The sequence below is a fragment of the Lactuca virosa genome, chromosome 5, assembly GCF_052849685.1.
Source record: "Lactuca virosa cultivar CGN04683 chromosome 5, Lactuca_virosa_CGN04683_v6, whole genome shotgun sequence".
NCBI classification, from domain to species: Eukaryota; Viridiplantae; Streptophyta; class Magnoliopsida; order Asterales; family Asteraceae; genus Lactuca; species Lactuca virosa.
Window position 1 is genome coordinate 382230362 of NC_136430.1, and position 18197 is coordinate 382248558.

The window sequence follows — 18197 nt, forward strand, 5'->3', positions numbered from 1 at the left end:
ATAGGGATGAGTGCGCGGCTGGAGGATGGGTGTGCGGCCACACACTCGTGTGTGCGGCCATACACTCGGGTGTGCTGCCACACACTCATGTGTGCGGCCATACACTCGGGTGTGCGGCCACACACTCATGTGTGCAGCCATACACTCGGGTGTGCGGCCATACACTCATGTGTGTGGCCACACACTCCTTTTGATGGAGTGTTTGGCCTATTTGCAACCCTAAATCTTAAACCAACCCATCCCTAATTCAAACTTTGGTTGTACAAGGTTTTAGATCATCCAAACATGCTCAAAACGATGCTAAAAGATAGCTGAAACGAGTTTAGCATTGATAGAATTGGCTAAGTGTACAAGATAAAAGTTTCGGGTTGTCACAGTTTTAAATAAATATAGTCAGATTAGGAAGGTTTATGACGATTTACAAGGGACCATGTGGGATAATGACTTAAAAGGGTAATATATTTTTCGATTTGTACACATTTGGTCACTGAGTTTTTTTTCGTCCACATTTACCCCTTCAACTTGTTAAACTGTATACATTCAGTCCTTATGACCGACTACTACAGGTTACCTGGTAAAAATGACTTAATAGGGTAATATATTTCTCACTTTGTACACATTTAGTCCTTAATATTTTTGTACACATTTAGTCCTTTTTTTTTTGCAAAATAAGTCATTTTTTTTGTACTCATTCAGTACTTATGAAAGATTTTTTAGTTTTTTCTCAAGAAATATTACGTGGGACATTCATTAATGAGGTGTATGAGGCTTTTGATGCTTATATCCATCGCGATCTCGACTACTCGGTTGCTTAGGTCATGTGTTCTAAACGTCATAACTTCTTCATATGATCTCGGATTTTAACGGTCTTTATATCCATGCGTTCGTATTTTAGTCTACTACAACTTTCATTTAGATTACTCCAATTAAAAAATAATATATTTTTACTTACGATTTTTATATCCATACGCGGTGGCGGATTTAGTATGGTCCCGGTGTTGCACCGACAACACCTGTTTTTTTTGTTCACAGTGGAAAATTTTTCGCTTTATTTTTTACGTTTATACCTATTTTCCATATATCGACAACACCTATTTCATCTCGGCAACACCTGCTATGTATTACTGCGTCTTCCCCTGTCCATACGTTTTTTATGAATGCATGTATGTATGTTTTTTTTATAAAATCGTTAGTAAAAAATATATTACATTTTAACGGGAGTAATCTTAATGAAAGTTGTAGTAGACTAAAAAAATGAACATGTGGATAAAGATCCTTAAAATCTGATATCGTATGAAGAAGTTACGATGTTCAAAATACAAGACCTAAGCCAAACCACAAGACTTACGCAACCAAGCAGTCGAGATCGCATTGGACATAAGCATCAACAACCCCAAACACCTCATCAATGATTGTCTCACGTAAGATGTCGTGAAAAAAACTTAAAGAAATCATTCATAAGTATTGAATGAGTACAAAAAAATGATTTATTTTGAAACAAAAAAAATGTTAAGGACTAAATATGTACAAAAATATTAAGGACTAAATGTGTACAAAATGAAAAATATATTACCCTATCAAGTCATTTTTCTCGGCTAACCTGGAGTAACAGTTCATAAGGACTGAATGTGTACAGTTTAACAAATTTAAGGGGTAAATGTGAACGAAAAAAAAACTCAGTAACCACAAATCGAATGATATGGTGCCCTTTTAAGTCATTTTCCCGTACAAGACCATACCATGAGGACAATGGAATAATTTCTTATAAGTGCACGTCATATTGCCGTTTTTTGTACGCTCTATTTATCTCCTTCACCTCTCCCCCACGATTCTCGAACTCCAACAGCTTCTCTCCACACAAATCACCCGAATCGGAGCACATACAGCGATAATCGGAACAAGATGTCGTGGCAAGCATACGTCGACGACCACTTGATGTGCGAGATCGAAGGAAATCACCTCTCTTCCGCCGCAATCATCGGTCACGATGGGAGCATCTGGGCCCAATCATCCAGCTTCCCTTCGGTCTAATTTCTCTCCATTACGTTTCACTTTTTACCTAGTTTCGCTTCATCTAACTCGTTTTAGCACGTTTGACTTCGATTTAACTTCGGATCTGATCCAAATCGTCACTGTTTATTGTTAGATTAGTTGAATATTTTCCGTGAGATGTTGCATGTGGTTGATTCGTTTGATCTGTTATGGACCTTGATGTGGATATCTATACTGTTTGAGTTCTAAAGGCGCATGTGTTTTCATCGATGTTAAGGTGTAAAAACGCCGAGTCTCTGTTTATTTTGACCTAATTTATTTAAAATCAAATTCAACCAGTACAAAATCTTGACATGACGTATGATTGTAAACTTGATCTCGACATTCGATTGATTTGAATGATGTGAAATATCTGGATCGAAACAAGGCTGAATGAGAAACCATTATTGATTATTTGGTCACTATAAAGGGAGAAAAGCTTTTTGGATGAGAAACATCAACAACGAGAGACACATGACACATATTAACACCATGAAATCTTCAGATATTTGATTAGTTCGACTGAAAATCTGGTTATGGCAGAAACATATACAAATTCAATGTTTCTATATGCTTTTTTGTGTGGGTTTCAAGACATCAGAAACCCATCTCTAGATGTTTATGATATGCCACTAACGTCCATCATTCATGGCTGATATTTTACAGGTTAAACCAGAGGAAATAACTGCAATCATCAATGACTTCAATGAACCTGGTTCACTTGCCCCAACTGGTTTATACCTTGGTGGGACCAAGTACATGGTTATTCAAGGTGAAGCTGGAGCTGTGATTCGAGGGAAAAAGGTAATATCACTTCACAATTCACATTGATCTTGATTCATAATTATCATATATAAAACACAAGGGTATATAAGTAATTTTGACTTGCAGGGACCAGGAGGTGTTACTGTTAAAAAGACGACAATGTCCTTGATCATTGGTGTGTATGATGAACCCATGACTCCAGGCCAATGCAACATGATTGTTGAAAGGCTTGGTGACTATCTCCTGGAACAGGGTTTTTAATTGCTCTTTGGTATGTTTTTGTGTTTGCCCCTCTTGGTATTGATCTGTTGCATTTGGTGAGGGGTAGTTTGGTAAATTTGGAATATTATTTTGCAGGGAAGTGATACAATTTTAGTAATTAAAGTTGTGCAAAGATGTCCTGGAGTTGTAAGCCAGGTGGTTTGTGCTTGATACTTTTCACTTGTATTAAGTGTGATGATGGAAGTGGGACACTTGTTTAGTTCCTTATTTTTATTTTTTTAAAACTTTATGGAGTGATTTTTGATGGATGTTTTTAAATGATTTGGGATTATCTCATATTAATATGACTACACCTTTGCTTGTGTAACATTTTTTTGTGGTTTTATTCACCTTTTAATTTTGTGTTTGAGCCTTGTGGTCCCCTTTGTTAAAAAAACATGATAGGACAGATCGTACTGTGTTTAAAAAAAGTTGGACAAAAACTTGTATCCATCTATGTAAAAGACATGAATGTCCTTCTTATTGTCTTATTGTAAAAGTTTTGTGTTTTTTACCACATTTATCCTATATAGGCAGAATGTATAACACCGTTCTTCCTCATAACAAAATCTCAATAAATATCTCCAATGTTTGGAGAGAGCAATGCAAAAAACTATTTGGTAAAATATTCTGTAAAAATAGTCGTCATTTTTATGTTATTAGGTAATATGCATGCAAGAAGAGCCTGTTCTTAGTTGATTTGGTGAATATATTCTTAAAATCAATGTTTTAGAGTACATATTGCAAGTTTGTTATAACTTATAATGTTTTAGAGTAGTATATTATTAGGTGTGAAACTCATATATTATACGAGTTAATTTAAAAAAAAATTAAACATTAAAGTGTAAGCAGTAAATATTATTTAATGTAAAATTTTAAAATAAGAAAGGAAGAAATGTTTTCATTGCAATTTAATTTCATATATATTATATTTAATACTTTACATATATAAGTATATGACTTTAATTTTAAAATTTGAAACAAATCATAAATTGACAAGTGGATAATATTTATTTAAAAAATACCACAAAATGACAAATGTCAAAACTAATGAGAGATTGACAAGTGTCAAAATTATTTTCATTTATTAGGGAGGATATATATATATATATATATAAGACAATAAATAGTTTAGTTCGTTTGATCATTTATGTTAGAGTAAATTACACTTATTACACTTATGGTTAGGGCCTTGGGGTAACTTGTATGTTTGATTCTTAATTTATTTTTTATTTTGATGGTGCAAATATGTTACATGCGGAGTCCAAATATGTTACATGCGGAGTCTTAACATTCAGTCTTTTTTAACTGGTAAACCCAAGATTGTCAAGATTGTTAAGATCAGAATCCTACGTAAGATCGTTTTTGGGTTTACAAGATCGAGATCGGGATCCTAAAATCCCACAAAATAAAACTTAATTTTAATTTATAATTTTAAAACATGAAATCTCTCTCTCTCTCTCTCTCACACACACACACACACACATTTAAAAGCCTACATTCACAAACTAAACAATTGATTCACAAAGACATATGTTGAACAAAATAACAGAGAGCGGTACAAACCACTCTAATCAACATTGAGATATCCATCTCTTTACATGGTTACAAGATCAAGTGTGAACCCAGAACAATGAATTATTGATCTTTTGAACAATATGTGAAACCGAATTACCAATATAGGAACTCTTGATCAAAACTAGGAAATGACAAAAGTCTATCTAGAACCTAATCGATCTATGTGTTTGATTAAAAATCGATCTATGTGTTTGATTAAAATCCTAAATGAGATGTAGAAATTCAATCTCTGACAAATCAACGGTTTAAACAAATGATTAAGAAAATCATCATAAGGATTCAATAGCATTTGCATAATCAGTTTATCACACCAAGAATCCAATCAATATCTTCTAATCACATATTCAACCTTACAAATTGAGTCGGATTTTGCAAGCTAGTTTCTTTAAATTCCAAATGCAAACAACTCCCTCAACATAAACACCGTTGCAATAAGTTTATTGTCGTGATTGCGTCAATTTCTATGATTGTTATGATTGTGTTAGGTGTTTGTGTTTATCTCGTGCACGAGCAATTGGTAGAAGGGTTAGGCAAGATCAGAGGTATGGATTTGGAGGGCAGAGGAAGCGAAAAGGGTTCACGAAGTGTAGTTATAAATTGTTGATGGAGGGACCATATTAGAGTTTTTAATGAAGTATAGTTATAATGTGGGGTGTTAGTGTTTATGAATGGATGCTTGTATACGAGATATATTGGGAGGTTTGGAGACAATTAGGGCCAAGGCAATGACGTCAAGCAAGAAGGAGATGTATGTTGTTCTTAAAGAGTTAGTGTTACTAAAGGACACTCAATGTAAAAGACAACAATACCCTTGCATACGATGCACGTGATGGGTTTAAACAGTGAAACAAGACAAAATGTTAAGGCAAGGACTAAGAGCGTAACATATTAAAAACTTGCTGACCACCTAAACTAAAAAATAAATTAGAAAACAAACATACAAGTTATCGCAAACCATAAAAAATGTTCATGTAAATTACTCTTTATTATATAATAAAGATAAACCACAAGGACCATTCTTGTAATTTACTCTTTACTTTATTATAAACCTCTCACACCATCATCCAAATTGTTGACTTCTAAGCAAATTTGCTAAACAAGACAAATATTTGATACCTATATTTTACTTTAATTTGTCCTATTTACATATAGATAATATTTTAAATCAATTATACTTTTTTCGAAATAAAGTGCATCTTTTCATATAAGTAAACACATTCCTTTAATAACAATAACAATAAAAATACATACATCATGTTAGCAGCCACACCGTTTCCATAAATCTCCAACATAAAAAGAAACGTAGAGCCATACGGGAGGATCTCCTGCAAAATGAAATATCAGCTCATAGTGAATTAATAACCATTAGTTTGCGGCAATAGGGAAAGACAGACACACACAATAAAACTGGAAATAAAGAGAATATACTAATACACAATTGGCGTGAGCAACCAGTAGCACTAAAAGTCTAAAACATGAAATAAGTACTAACATAATAAGCTGAAAGTAAATGTACGACAAGTATGGCGGTAAAAACGGCACATCAAGTACCAACATGGAAAAGAAGCAAGTGGCGGTAAAAACGGCACATCAAGTACCAACATGGAAAAAAAAGCAAGTGTCTACATTGCTAAGAGCATCTTCAATGAGGATTTATTTTAGAACTTTTTATTATGAGAAAATGTCAGTGTAACCCACAAACTTTACATATTTTGGTTTAAAAGGTCATTATTGTTATTTTTTGGCTTTATAAGGGCATAAATTCACAATTTACTGGCTATTTAGGGATTTTGACCCTATTCAACCGGTTTCCTTGCCTAGTCACCACCCAACTCGGTTAGAGAGTCATCTCATCCAACTCGAATCAACGACTCACCAACGAGTTGGCTTGCTTGGGCCATAAGGGGTTCAATGGTCCCCTAGTATATAATAGAAGGATCTGGACAAAACCCTAAAATATCGTTATCATTTCCGGCCAAACACTAGCCGACAACCATTCGACAACACTGTCTTCCATGGATCCTACACCCACACCATCACCGGATACTATAAACTCCAAAAACTCCATAAGCTCAACCAACGGACTTAACTTGAACGATTTGCACACGATCTTTTGTGATTGTGGTGAAAAGATAGTTGAGCAACAAGGTCAGGTCGAGCGTATGAAAGAGGACATGGGTCGAGATTACCTTCATTTCAGGGTCGATGTCCTCAACATGCAGCAAATGTTCGACCATGTTGAGAAGCAAATTAAAGCGATTGCTCTGTTGGTTGTGGGTGTTGTCGTCTTGGGGTGAGCATTTGGACCGAACCGGGCCGGCTCTTGGACCGGACCGGTTATGGAGAATATTGTGGACCGTGGATCGGACCGGATGAGTCGTGTCCGTGTCCATGTCCGTGTCCGGGTCCAGGTCCGGGTTTTCCGGTTCTTAGACTCGTTTGGACCGGTACAATTTTAATTGCATAGAGTACAAGTCGTTAAAATAAGTTTTTGGGTTTGATAGAACTCGTTAAAACGAATATGTTGTTGGGTTTGATACGATACAACTTGTAGAAATGATTACTTTTCTGTTTCATGCATTACTAATCCACCTTGATGTATAATATTATAACTTTTAAAATTAATTTTCCAAATAAAAGCAACTAACATATAAATCAAGTTCACCAAGATCCTTTTCATATGATTTATCTGTCAAAGATACATAAAATTCAAAATTATAGTCTAAAATAATAGTTAAAAAGCTGAAATTTTTCAGCTTTGATAGTTCAACTTTGAAAGATTGTAACTCATTGAATATAATATCAAAATCAACAAAATTATAGTCTAAATTCATCTACAAACTGTAAATTAAATGTTGGAAAAAAACCGCGTGTCAATCCGACTTAAAACAAATAAGTTATGGTTGTTTACAATTTTTCACAGATTACAAAATTTTAAAAATGTTGCTGAAAAGCTGAAATTTTTCAGCTTTTATAGCTCAGCTTTGAAAGACTATAGCTCATTGAATATAATACCAAAATCAATTAAATTATAGTCTAAATTCATCTACAAACTGTAAATTAAAAGTTGGAAAAAACCGTGTGTCAATCCGACTTAAAACAAATAAGTTATGGTTGTTTAAAATTTTTCACAGATTACAAAATTTTAAAAATGTTGCTGAAAAGCTGAAAATTTTCAGCTTTTATAGCTCAACTTTGAAAGACTATAACTTATTGAATATAACACCAAAATCAACAAAATTATATTCTAAATTCATCTACAAACTGTAAATTAAACGTTGGAAAAAACCGCATGTCAATCTGACTTAAAACGAATGAGTTATGGTTGTTTAAAAATTTTCACAGATTACCAATTTTTTTTAAATCGGGTCCAACCGGTTCTAAACCCGGTAAAAACCGGACCGGACCGGGAAAAAACCGGACCGGTTTTGATGGATTCTTAGAACCGAGAACCGACCCGGGGGTCCAAAAAAATGGTCTGGTCCAGTCAGGTGCACCGGTCCAAATGCTCACCCCTATTGTCGTCGTAATGTTCATGGTCATGATTTTCATCATTCACTTGATATTTAGCAAGTGAATCTAATGGACATGGGTTGTGATGGTATGCTAATCTAACGGTCGTAGTATAATGGTAGTTGTAATGGTGTTCCTGGTCATATATGTTATTAGGATTATGTGTGTTTAGTTTGTGTTAATGACAATCCAATGTGTTTAGGTAGTGGTACTCCAGTGGTGGTTGTAATGGTAATGTTTGGATGTATTTTGAAGTCTTGGTTACATGTAACAGGCATTTTGGTATGATATTGGTATAAATGTAAATTGAAATACATGTCTGATAAAATCAGACATGAATGGCTTATAATTTTTTGCGTTCATTGGTGTTGTTGTTTAAGGGTAACTTTTGGTGGATCTATGAACACGATAAGCACTAGAAAAGATTATGAATCTGTTGTTGATGGTAAATATGAATAGTTGGATGTACTTTGTTTGTCTTAGTTAATGGTAATTAAGTGTGTTTGGTGCACCAACTATGACAGACGTTAGTGAGGCCAAATAAAGGGGTATTTTCGTCAGTTCCTCTTTAAAAGTACTTTACATCCTTACTCGACAGTAAAGTGGAGATACATCCCTCTCTTTTTACCTATGTTTGTTTGTCTTTGGAATTAAGTATCCCTTGGAATTAACGAAGCAAAAATGGTGAAATGCTCGTGTGGATGTGTCGTCATAATAAGAATGTATTCCACTCCGTCCAACCATGTAAGACCCTTCTATGCTTGCCCCACTAAGGTGTGTGTTACTTTCTTTATTTGTCCACTGTATCCCTAAATTATTACTTTCTTCCATTCTCAGTCTCTCACTCAAAAATTCTTTTTGTTAGGGACCTCGTGATGGTTTTATTTGTTGAGTAGAAGAAGCATACACTAAGAATACGAGTGTTGAAGCAGTTATGATTGCAGGTTTGACTAGGTCAAAAAAGAAGCTTGAATCAACGATTTGGAAGATAAAGATGTGTTTAGTTGTGTGACAACCGTCAAATTTCGGTCAAGTCAAAGTCAAACAAAGTCAACAAGTCAAACCGGTCAACTCCATTAACCCTTGTATGTTAGGGTTTACATTATACAATTCGCTATTTCAATGAGAAAACATCATTTGAAAAATTCATGTGTTTCATTTTCCTTAGCCTTAACAGTGCTAAACAACGAACCAAAGCGATAAAACACTATTGCACAATCATCGGGATTGTGTAAGACACTAAATCATGGCTTAACGGGGTTTATGGACCTTTCGTTGCGAAGCCGGACACTCAAAAAGATCACAAACGAAACCTCTCACAATCTCTTTCACTCAACCTCTCTCTATTAAAATCTCTCCCAAATCTCTCCCGAATCTCTCCCAAATCTCTCTCAAAAGTTCCTTTAAATTTTTGTAATCATTCGGGCCATCCCGACCCTTAACTGGGTCAAAAACCACTTGAAACGGGATAAAAACGGGTAAAATAGGCTTAAGGACCCAAAACTGAAGCTTCAGGACCGAAGTCCCTGTCATAAAGGAAGACGACACACATTTGTCTGTCGTAACCTTACGACGCGCGTGTTGATGACACGCAATGAGTATCAAGGAAGCCCCCGTCATAAAAGAAGACGACATGCATTTTTGCGTGTCATAAGTTTTCCGGTTTTTCGACTACGACTTCGTTTTAGGCCCGTTTTTCATCATTTTAACGCGGGATTTTCACCAAAAACTTTATTTTTACAGTTAGAACTCTATATTTCAGTAATACCCACGTTTTTAGGGCCATTCATACCAATAATTAGTGGGGGAGGTGCTTGAGGTGGAAAGATGACTTTACTTTACTTTATGACACATGCCACCACTCACACCCACTACATGGCCAACTCTTTCCCACTACATGACCAGCTCTTACCCATTACATGACGAACTCATACCCACTACATGACCAGCCCCACTCCTTGTCTAAGTACAAAAACCCATCCCCTCTCTTCATACTTCTTTCATTCTCTCATTTTCCTCCAAGGATCACACTCCAAATTCTCTCACCATTCTCTCTCAATTCCAAGACTTCCAAGGCTGATTATCAAGCTTTCTTCCACTCTTGGTAAGTATAATTCATTCTTCTTATGATTATTACACATCCTTCTACTCAAAATCATAAGAATCTTACACAAACATCGTCACCTTCATGTTAGGTTCTCGATTCGTCAAGGCATCTTCTAAGTGTTCTTGGGTTGAACACTTCTCTTCTCCAACATCCATCCTCTAATAACACATAAGGTGAGTTCATACCCCTATATTTTCATGTTTTTCTTAAGTTTTAAGGGGGGGAATACAAGTTAAAACACCAAAAACACAACTAAACTCATTTAATAGTCTTCAACAGAAACGTTTAACTCCATTCACGGACTGTTTTGGTCAACTTAAAAATTTTAGTTTTCAAAACTGTTTCAGACGCATATAGTTCAGGTTCATACCTTTAAAATGACTACTTGCACATCACCATATGATTTTTCTACGATTTATGGTGATTTTTACAAAACTGTCTATCATTTCAGAAACAAAACCGGACCAGTCTGTGAATATGAATATTTTCACACAAGTTGGAGATCACTAAAAATCATGAGAAAATTTATGAACAAACTAGACACACTTTATAAACTCTCAGAATTTGCGGTTTTTGATTTAGACCTTTGATGATTTTTCTATAAATTTTCTAAGAACAGTAACAGAAACGTTATTACTAAAAAAATACCATCAATTTCATTTACGCCTTGTAACTCGTTGAGCAAGGTGTATATCATTATGTAATCATATATTATTACATTATATGTCATTTTGTCTTGGTAATTAGACATACATCAGAAAACAAATGGATTTTTACCTTCACAAGTATGGTAAATAATTAATTTTTATAAACAAAGTTTACATCCGTTATACACAAACATTTGGTAAACTATGACAATTATAGTTTATGAACACTACTACTACCCTTGTTGTGATAAACTATAATAGGTATAGTTTATGATACATTTACATAACAAACTATAATTTGTATTAATACTCTATTCTCGTTTAGCAGTTCCTAAACCAAAACTATTAATTATATTAGGTTCTACGCCATTTTGACTCGAACCGTCTATCGTACGACACACGCATTTCGTTTTGGGACTAATGTGAGTAATCTACCCCATATTTTATAATTTTCAATACTTTTGGGGTGTATCATGTGGTTCTAATATGTTCCAACTTCATTTTATTGTTTTATCACAATTGAGACATTGTTGGGACATTTATACGTGAGTCATTAATTGTATAACTATTGTTTGTTTACGCTACATGTACTTGTAGTGCATTACCATTTTTAGTCTAATCTCCATGACTATGCCCATATTCTTGAGGTACGTTATGGACAATAATAGCGCTATTGGGTTGACCACTCCGCCTTGGGACGCTAAGGTGATTGATCGCACGTGGTTGAGTGTGTTTGATGATTAGATGCTCCATCCTATATATATTATATATATATATATATATATATATATATATATATATATATATATATATATATATATACATATGTATATATAGGGTGAGGACTTATTGTTGTTGTTATCATTTGTTAATCAATTTTGGATTTATAAACCGTTATCTCAAATACAATTGTTTGCCGACTTCAAAAGAAAACAAATTTCAAATTATAAATGTTTCAACTTCACAAATTTTCTCTACTAAAATTAGATTACTCACCAACTCTCGTAGTTGACCTGTTTTTACCCATGATGCAGATTTGAAGAATGAAGTTGATGAAAAATAGGTTGTGCCTTAGAAATCCACAAGACTATTTAAATTTGATGTAATAAATGTTGTTCGTATTTGGATTTGTATTTGTATGTTGTGGATCTTGTTTGCATACTTAGTACTTAATTGAATCTAATCATATTATAACATAGTTGTCATGAGACTTTGAACAATATATCACGCCTTGATCGATTCCGACAAGGATCGGGGTGTGACAAGTTGTTAGTTGGATTGTTTTCTTTGGCATAATTGTTTACAAGTTGTAATGGTGTGTTGATGTTAATTTACTTGTTTCCATGTATCTTTATTTTACTTTAATAAAAAACAATAGTTATGTTAGATTGGTACTTTATTTGTTGTTAGTGACATTGGACATAACTTCAATTAGTTTAATTGCACATTTCTTTGCTCTCCTACACTGTCCCATACTCACATCAATTCCAAATTTCTGTTTCACTTCTTCCTTAAGTAGCCTAACACTCATTTTTTGTTTTTGTAAGAATTGTGTTGTATAATAACTACCAATCCATGCATAGTTTACAATTGAACCCATTTTGAAATTTCTTGCACAATTATACTCAACTATAAGAGACTTAATCTGGAAAGAATTTTCTTCACTCATCCATGAAGCCCACAATCTAAACATGCACTACCCTGAACAACATTTAACTTAAAGTTTCCTACTGTCATCTTTTTGTAGCACAATCGATAACCTTTAGCAACAACATAATTACACAACATATGTTTTAACTGTTTAGGACTTTCAAATCTCATTCCTAACACAGGATTTTGCTTTTTCCAATGAACATTTTCATCAAAAGTTGTTACCTCCTCAAGAATTGGCATGTTTTCATCCATCTGATCATATGGATCCTCATGAGGTGGACTGTCTGGGGCTGGTTGATCCTTGGAGCAGAGCTTGTTCAAAAACGCATCATTCAAGGTCTTGTTCATTGGAATTCAATCAACATCTGCAATGTTATCGTCCAAATTACCTTGCACTTGCACTTCATCTAGGTCAATGTCACTTTCTGTCTCAACATGCAACTCTTCTATTACTTCACCTACACCAGAAAACTTGTCCTTGGGGGTGCATACTTCATCTAGCACAACAAGAATCCATTAATGGACATTGACACCAACATGATCCATGTATACATAAATTACACAACCACAATCATACCCTACTTCGATCAACTCCTGGTGGTCTTTTTCAATTGCTATTATCCTCAAACCATCAGGGAACTCAATATCGGGCACGCAAAAGTACACATTAACACATGTCTCGTTTGCGAATCTTTGAATGAACAACACAAATTCATTTTTGTCCATTCCAGCAAAATCCACATCCTCAAACCTATGCTCCTCTCCATCTGAGTAACTTATCACCGGGTACCTCGTAAACATACCAGCAAAGTGAAGATTGATCTTCATGTAAACGGCCATAGCAAGAATCCAATGGAGAGTTTTTGCGAGGAACAATAGAAGAAAATAGAAGAAAGGGGCAAATGAAAGCGACTACACAAGAATATATCTTTTAGAGGAAGGGTTGCATATCTCATTTAACGATACATTAGGTGGCATCTTTTTTATGACATGTAAAACATAACCGGATGATTGGGAAGGGGGTCACCGGGTGACCCCTTCACTTTCTAGAAAATAGCATTAAAAGCCAGTAAAATGTGAATTCATGCCCTTATAAAGCCAAAAAATAACAATAGGGACCTTTTAAACCAAAATGTGTAAGTTCGTGGAGCTACAGTGACATTTTCTCCTTTATTATTGATTGCATCTTCAATGAAGATTTATTTTATAGCTTTTTATTATTGATTCATAGCTTATTTTCATTTAATACCATTGGAGTGCATTATTTTTTGTGTATTTATATTGATCACTTAATATATCTTGCATCGTCAATATCCTATAAAGTTTTTGACATATAACCCCTTCTATTTTTATTATATTTTTTTTATCACCTTGATTATATTTTAGTTTTAAATATTTTCCATTTATTTAATTTTTTAATTATTCCTATCATAGTTTTTCATTCATGAAATGTTTATATACTAATTTCTAATCATAATCTAGTTTAAAATATTTTATATTAGTTTATAACATGTTTAAAAAACAACTAATTAAATGTGGAGAATTTATAAAACATTTTAAATATATGAGGGTAAATTAGTTATATTTAAAAAAAAACTATTTAAATAAACTTAACCATTGGAGTGGTAACTTATTTAGAGGTCAAAATTAATTTTATGATGGTATGATATTTATTTGAAATGATAACATAGTCCACCATTGGAGATGCTCTAATACTACCCACTACCCAACTTTTAATCTCAATACAAATCTACAAGAAGTTAGTGTATGATCTAATATGCAAAAAAACAAATAGTTTGTTATACTGATAGTTAAACGTTAACTTATTGGGTCACACAATGAACCTTAAAATATATGAAAATAAATAATATATTTATGAGTGATAAATTACTATTTAGTAAACATAATGAATGAATAAACAATTAGTTATTTTTTGTTTATTAAAGGGTTATTGTCATTGTATTTATGAGTGACAAACTTTAGTATATTGGTTTAAATGGTCCCTCGTGACTATTTTTTGCATTTGAAGGGCACAAACTTATATTTTCAGGTTTTGAAAGGTCCTTTTGAAAAATTTGAAGGGGTCACCCGGTGACACCCATTCTAATCAGTAGGTTTAGATGCCAACTTAATTGCCACGTGTCACACCTAATGTAATGCTTTCTTTAGAACCTGAATCCAATCAAATCCCTTATAATCTTTCATCTTCGCCTGCTCTGATGTTGTCTTCTCCGGCTCCGCCGCTGTCTTCTTTGGCTCCGGCGGTGACCCTGATGTTGACTCCGGTAGAATCAAACACCAAGCATAGAGTAAGCATAGAGTCTGGTATGATGAAGATCGATTGAAGGCTTAGTGTGGATGGGATGCATTCCTTCTTTTTCAAGGGTTAGGAAAACCTGTCATCGTATTTTTTTTCAAACAAAAACCCATATCGATCTTTTGGTTAAAAACGAAGTCCATCCCTTGTGTAATAGTTGTTAAAAAGATCTAGAGAGAGAAACTAATGAAGATGAAGACCGGTGAAGATGAAACCGATGTTACCTCAATGAAATTGAACCCCAATCCCATATATGTTCAAACAAAATAACATACTGTTAAATGTATCCAATATCTAAATTAAACTATTAATTGAATTACATATATGATCAATAGAATCTCATAGATGTTCAAACAAAAATCATATTTTTACATCTTCAATCAAATCCCAAATATGTTCTTCCATGGCAGCGATTCTTCTTCTTTTCCTGTTCTTTCATGTCATTAATATCCCTTTATGTTTCCCTCATCTTCAAGCAGACCTCTAAATTAAACCCTAACAAAATCCGCCCACCTAAAAATTCCCTACAAATCGAGCCTTAAAAAGATTCACCGTAGATTATAAATCAAGAACAAAAATGGTGGAAAGTATAAGAAAGTTGGTTGATTTTTAAATTATGTCTGGGAAAAAAATTAAGAACAAATATTAGTGATGTAAACTCACTTGCTAAGCTTGATGACAAATCAAGAACAAAAATTTTGGAAATTATAAGAATAAAAATGGTAGAACGGAGGCTCGGATCTGTTGTGATCGAGTTTATTTTGCCCAAATCCATCATGGTTGCAATCACAATTGCAATGCATATCGATTTCCGAAGATAAATCTTGAATGAACAACATAAGCTATCTGGATTGCCCAACCAAGATACATATTAGGACACAAAATTCTGATTTTGCTCATTCTACATTTCATCATCACCGCCACCACCATGAAGAAGTCGACAGATTACCGTCTCGATTTTGAAGATCCAAATTATTAACACCAAAACAATAAAGGGGTGAAAGCTTGAGAACGGTGGAGTGATGGGTGGGGAAGAACCTGATTTTCAGTTTGTGTTTATGAAAGCATGTCAACTATAGAAGAAGGTCGAAGAAATGGAGATAATAAGTCAGTGTAAGATGCATACAAAAAAAAAACCACATAGATTATTCTTTTAAGTTTTAGTTTTTAAAAAGAAAAATAAAAACCAAATAAGTTTATTGTAACCAGTAAAACCGGCTTAAAATGTGTTATATCCCTTTATTAGCAGGTAAAACATAAGTTTATGCCCTTAGAATGCAAAAATGTTCACGAAGGACCATTTAAATCAATATACTAAAACTTGCTGGGCTACACTGACAATAACCATTTATTAAATAAAGCAAATAAATATAATGGTGTATTTATTACTTAAATAAATTGGTTATTCAAATATTCATTTTGTAATGTAACAATTTTGTTCTATAATATTATTGTTTGAAGTTACAAATTATATATATATATATATATATATATATATATATATATATATATATATATATATATATATATATATATATATATATATATATATATATATATATATATATATATATATATATATATGATACTTGATGTGTTGAAAGTAAGCTTTAAATTTATATCCCAAATTATTCAACTCAGAATACAATAGGTAGTGTATCTAGCCGCATAGTAGTAAAGTAGAGTAAGTAAGTAATCGATCACAGGGAACAATATTCTAATGAAAAAAATAATGATAAAAATTAAACTAAAGAAATAAACTTCAAATGGGGGTTTTATCTGATTTTTCAAGTTCATAAAAACTTAATTCAAGCAATCACTAAAAACACTTCAATTAAAGCAAACAACTAGAAAATGAGATTTAATCAAGAATTAAAAGATACTTTCGTTTAGTTTCGAATTCTCCTTTTTCATATGGTTAATTTCAAGACAATTGATTAATTCAGTTGGTTACCAAATTAACTATTATTAGTTATCTTGGTCCGATTAGCTAGTATGTGTCAATTTATGAACTTTATCCACAATGATCATGCAAATTAAGAACACCAAATTGATTTTAAGATATATTTGGACTATGAATGAATAAATCTAGGAATTATCTATCTATGATCAAGATAAACAATCAAACACATATTATGATGTAATAATGCTCTCTAACACATTTAATCAACTAACTTTACCACCTATACTAGGATTTGTTCAGTCACTAGCTCTAGCAATCCAATGATCATAAACAACTAGGTAACAGGTTCATGTAATCAAACCGGTCATCTAAATACACAAAACTTGTTGGCAAGAAAATAAAAATTGAAACTTTAACATGCTAGGATATTGATCTATCAAACACAAGCTAAAACCAACTTCAATAATCCATAAAAATAGAAATTAACTCATAGTAATAGGGTTCATCTAAAATAAACGAAAGCAAAGGAATTTTAGCCCATGATTACAGCAGAAACACATATAATAAAAAAGTAAACTAGGTCAAACATTGTAAAATCTAGGAAAACCGAATGATTAATGATGATTCTTTACTCTAATCTCTCTAACTTTTGTTCTTCAATCAAAATCAGGCCTCCAATGGGTCTCTTAGAGGTTTTGGTTGATTTTGGTCGAATAAATTAACAGCTCTCCTCCGGATTTGACCTAATAATCAATATTTATACTTGCCAAGCATTAGCATCCATGTCGTGGCTATGTGCTTGCCACGTCGTGGAAACATTTATAACACGTATTTCACGAGTATTGTTACTAACTCATCGAGAAGGTTCTTCATCTCCATGTCATGGGTTAGGAAATGCCATGCTGTGGAATCTTCTTTCATGCATGATTCTTCTTTTCTTCTCCTTGATGCACGAACCATCCCCCAAGTTTCTAACTTTGTTCAGTTTTGGTCCTTTTTCTTGAGAATGTCTTTCTTGGCTACAAAATAGAATTTATACTTTATAAGTACCAAATATCTTTGTATTTAACCAAATTATAGCTAAAATATATTGAAATAATGCATAAATATATGTATAAATATAGCAATATCAATACTCTTCAAACAAACTACTAAACAAACTTAAATGAAAATAATGAACCAACAACCAACGATACATATCCTAGATAAGTCACTTCTAGGTTGTTTTTAGGCTATTTTTATATAGCAATAAGGTACATATGTTGAACGATACTCTTGTTCTCCACTCCAACATTGCTTAATCGTTCTTTTGAACTCGAAGATGATAAAACATTGACAACATATAATCGTGGAGGTTTGTCCGCAGTGACTCCAGGGCATGAGACATAGCCTCATGTTTGCAGCGGGGGATTAGTCGGTGCA

The 18197-nt window shown here is 33.4% G+C and overlaps 1 protein-coding gene and 1 long non-coding RNA gene across 2 annotated transcripts; both read left to right on the forward strand.

Annotated features, from left to right (window-relative positions):
* The first annotated feature begins 1778 nt into the window (after window positions 1–1778).
* Window positions 1779–3385, forward strand: LOC145117592 (profilin-2). Its single transcript, XM_079053890.1, has 4 exons — window positions 1779–2025; window positions 2698–2835; window positions 2923–3067; window positions 3154–3385. The coding sequence occupies exons 1-3, from the start codon at window positions 1903–1905 to the stop codon at window positions 3055–3057; spliced, it is 396 nt and encodes a 131-aa protein (XP_078910016.1). The 5' UTR covers window positions 1779–1902; the 3' UTR covers window positions 3058–3067; window positions 3154–3385.
* A 6780-nt stretch (window positions 3386–10165) lies between these two features.
* Window positions 10166–11985, forward strand: LOC145113662 (uncharacterized). The gene is made up of 4 exons (XR_013710823.1): window positions 10166–10252; window positions 10344–10428; window positions 11261–11324; window positions 11937–11985. It is a non-coding gene; the product is annotated as an uncharacterized LOC145113662 (long non-coding RNA).
* Window positions 11986–18197: the final 6212 nt, after the last annotated feature.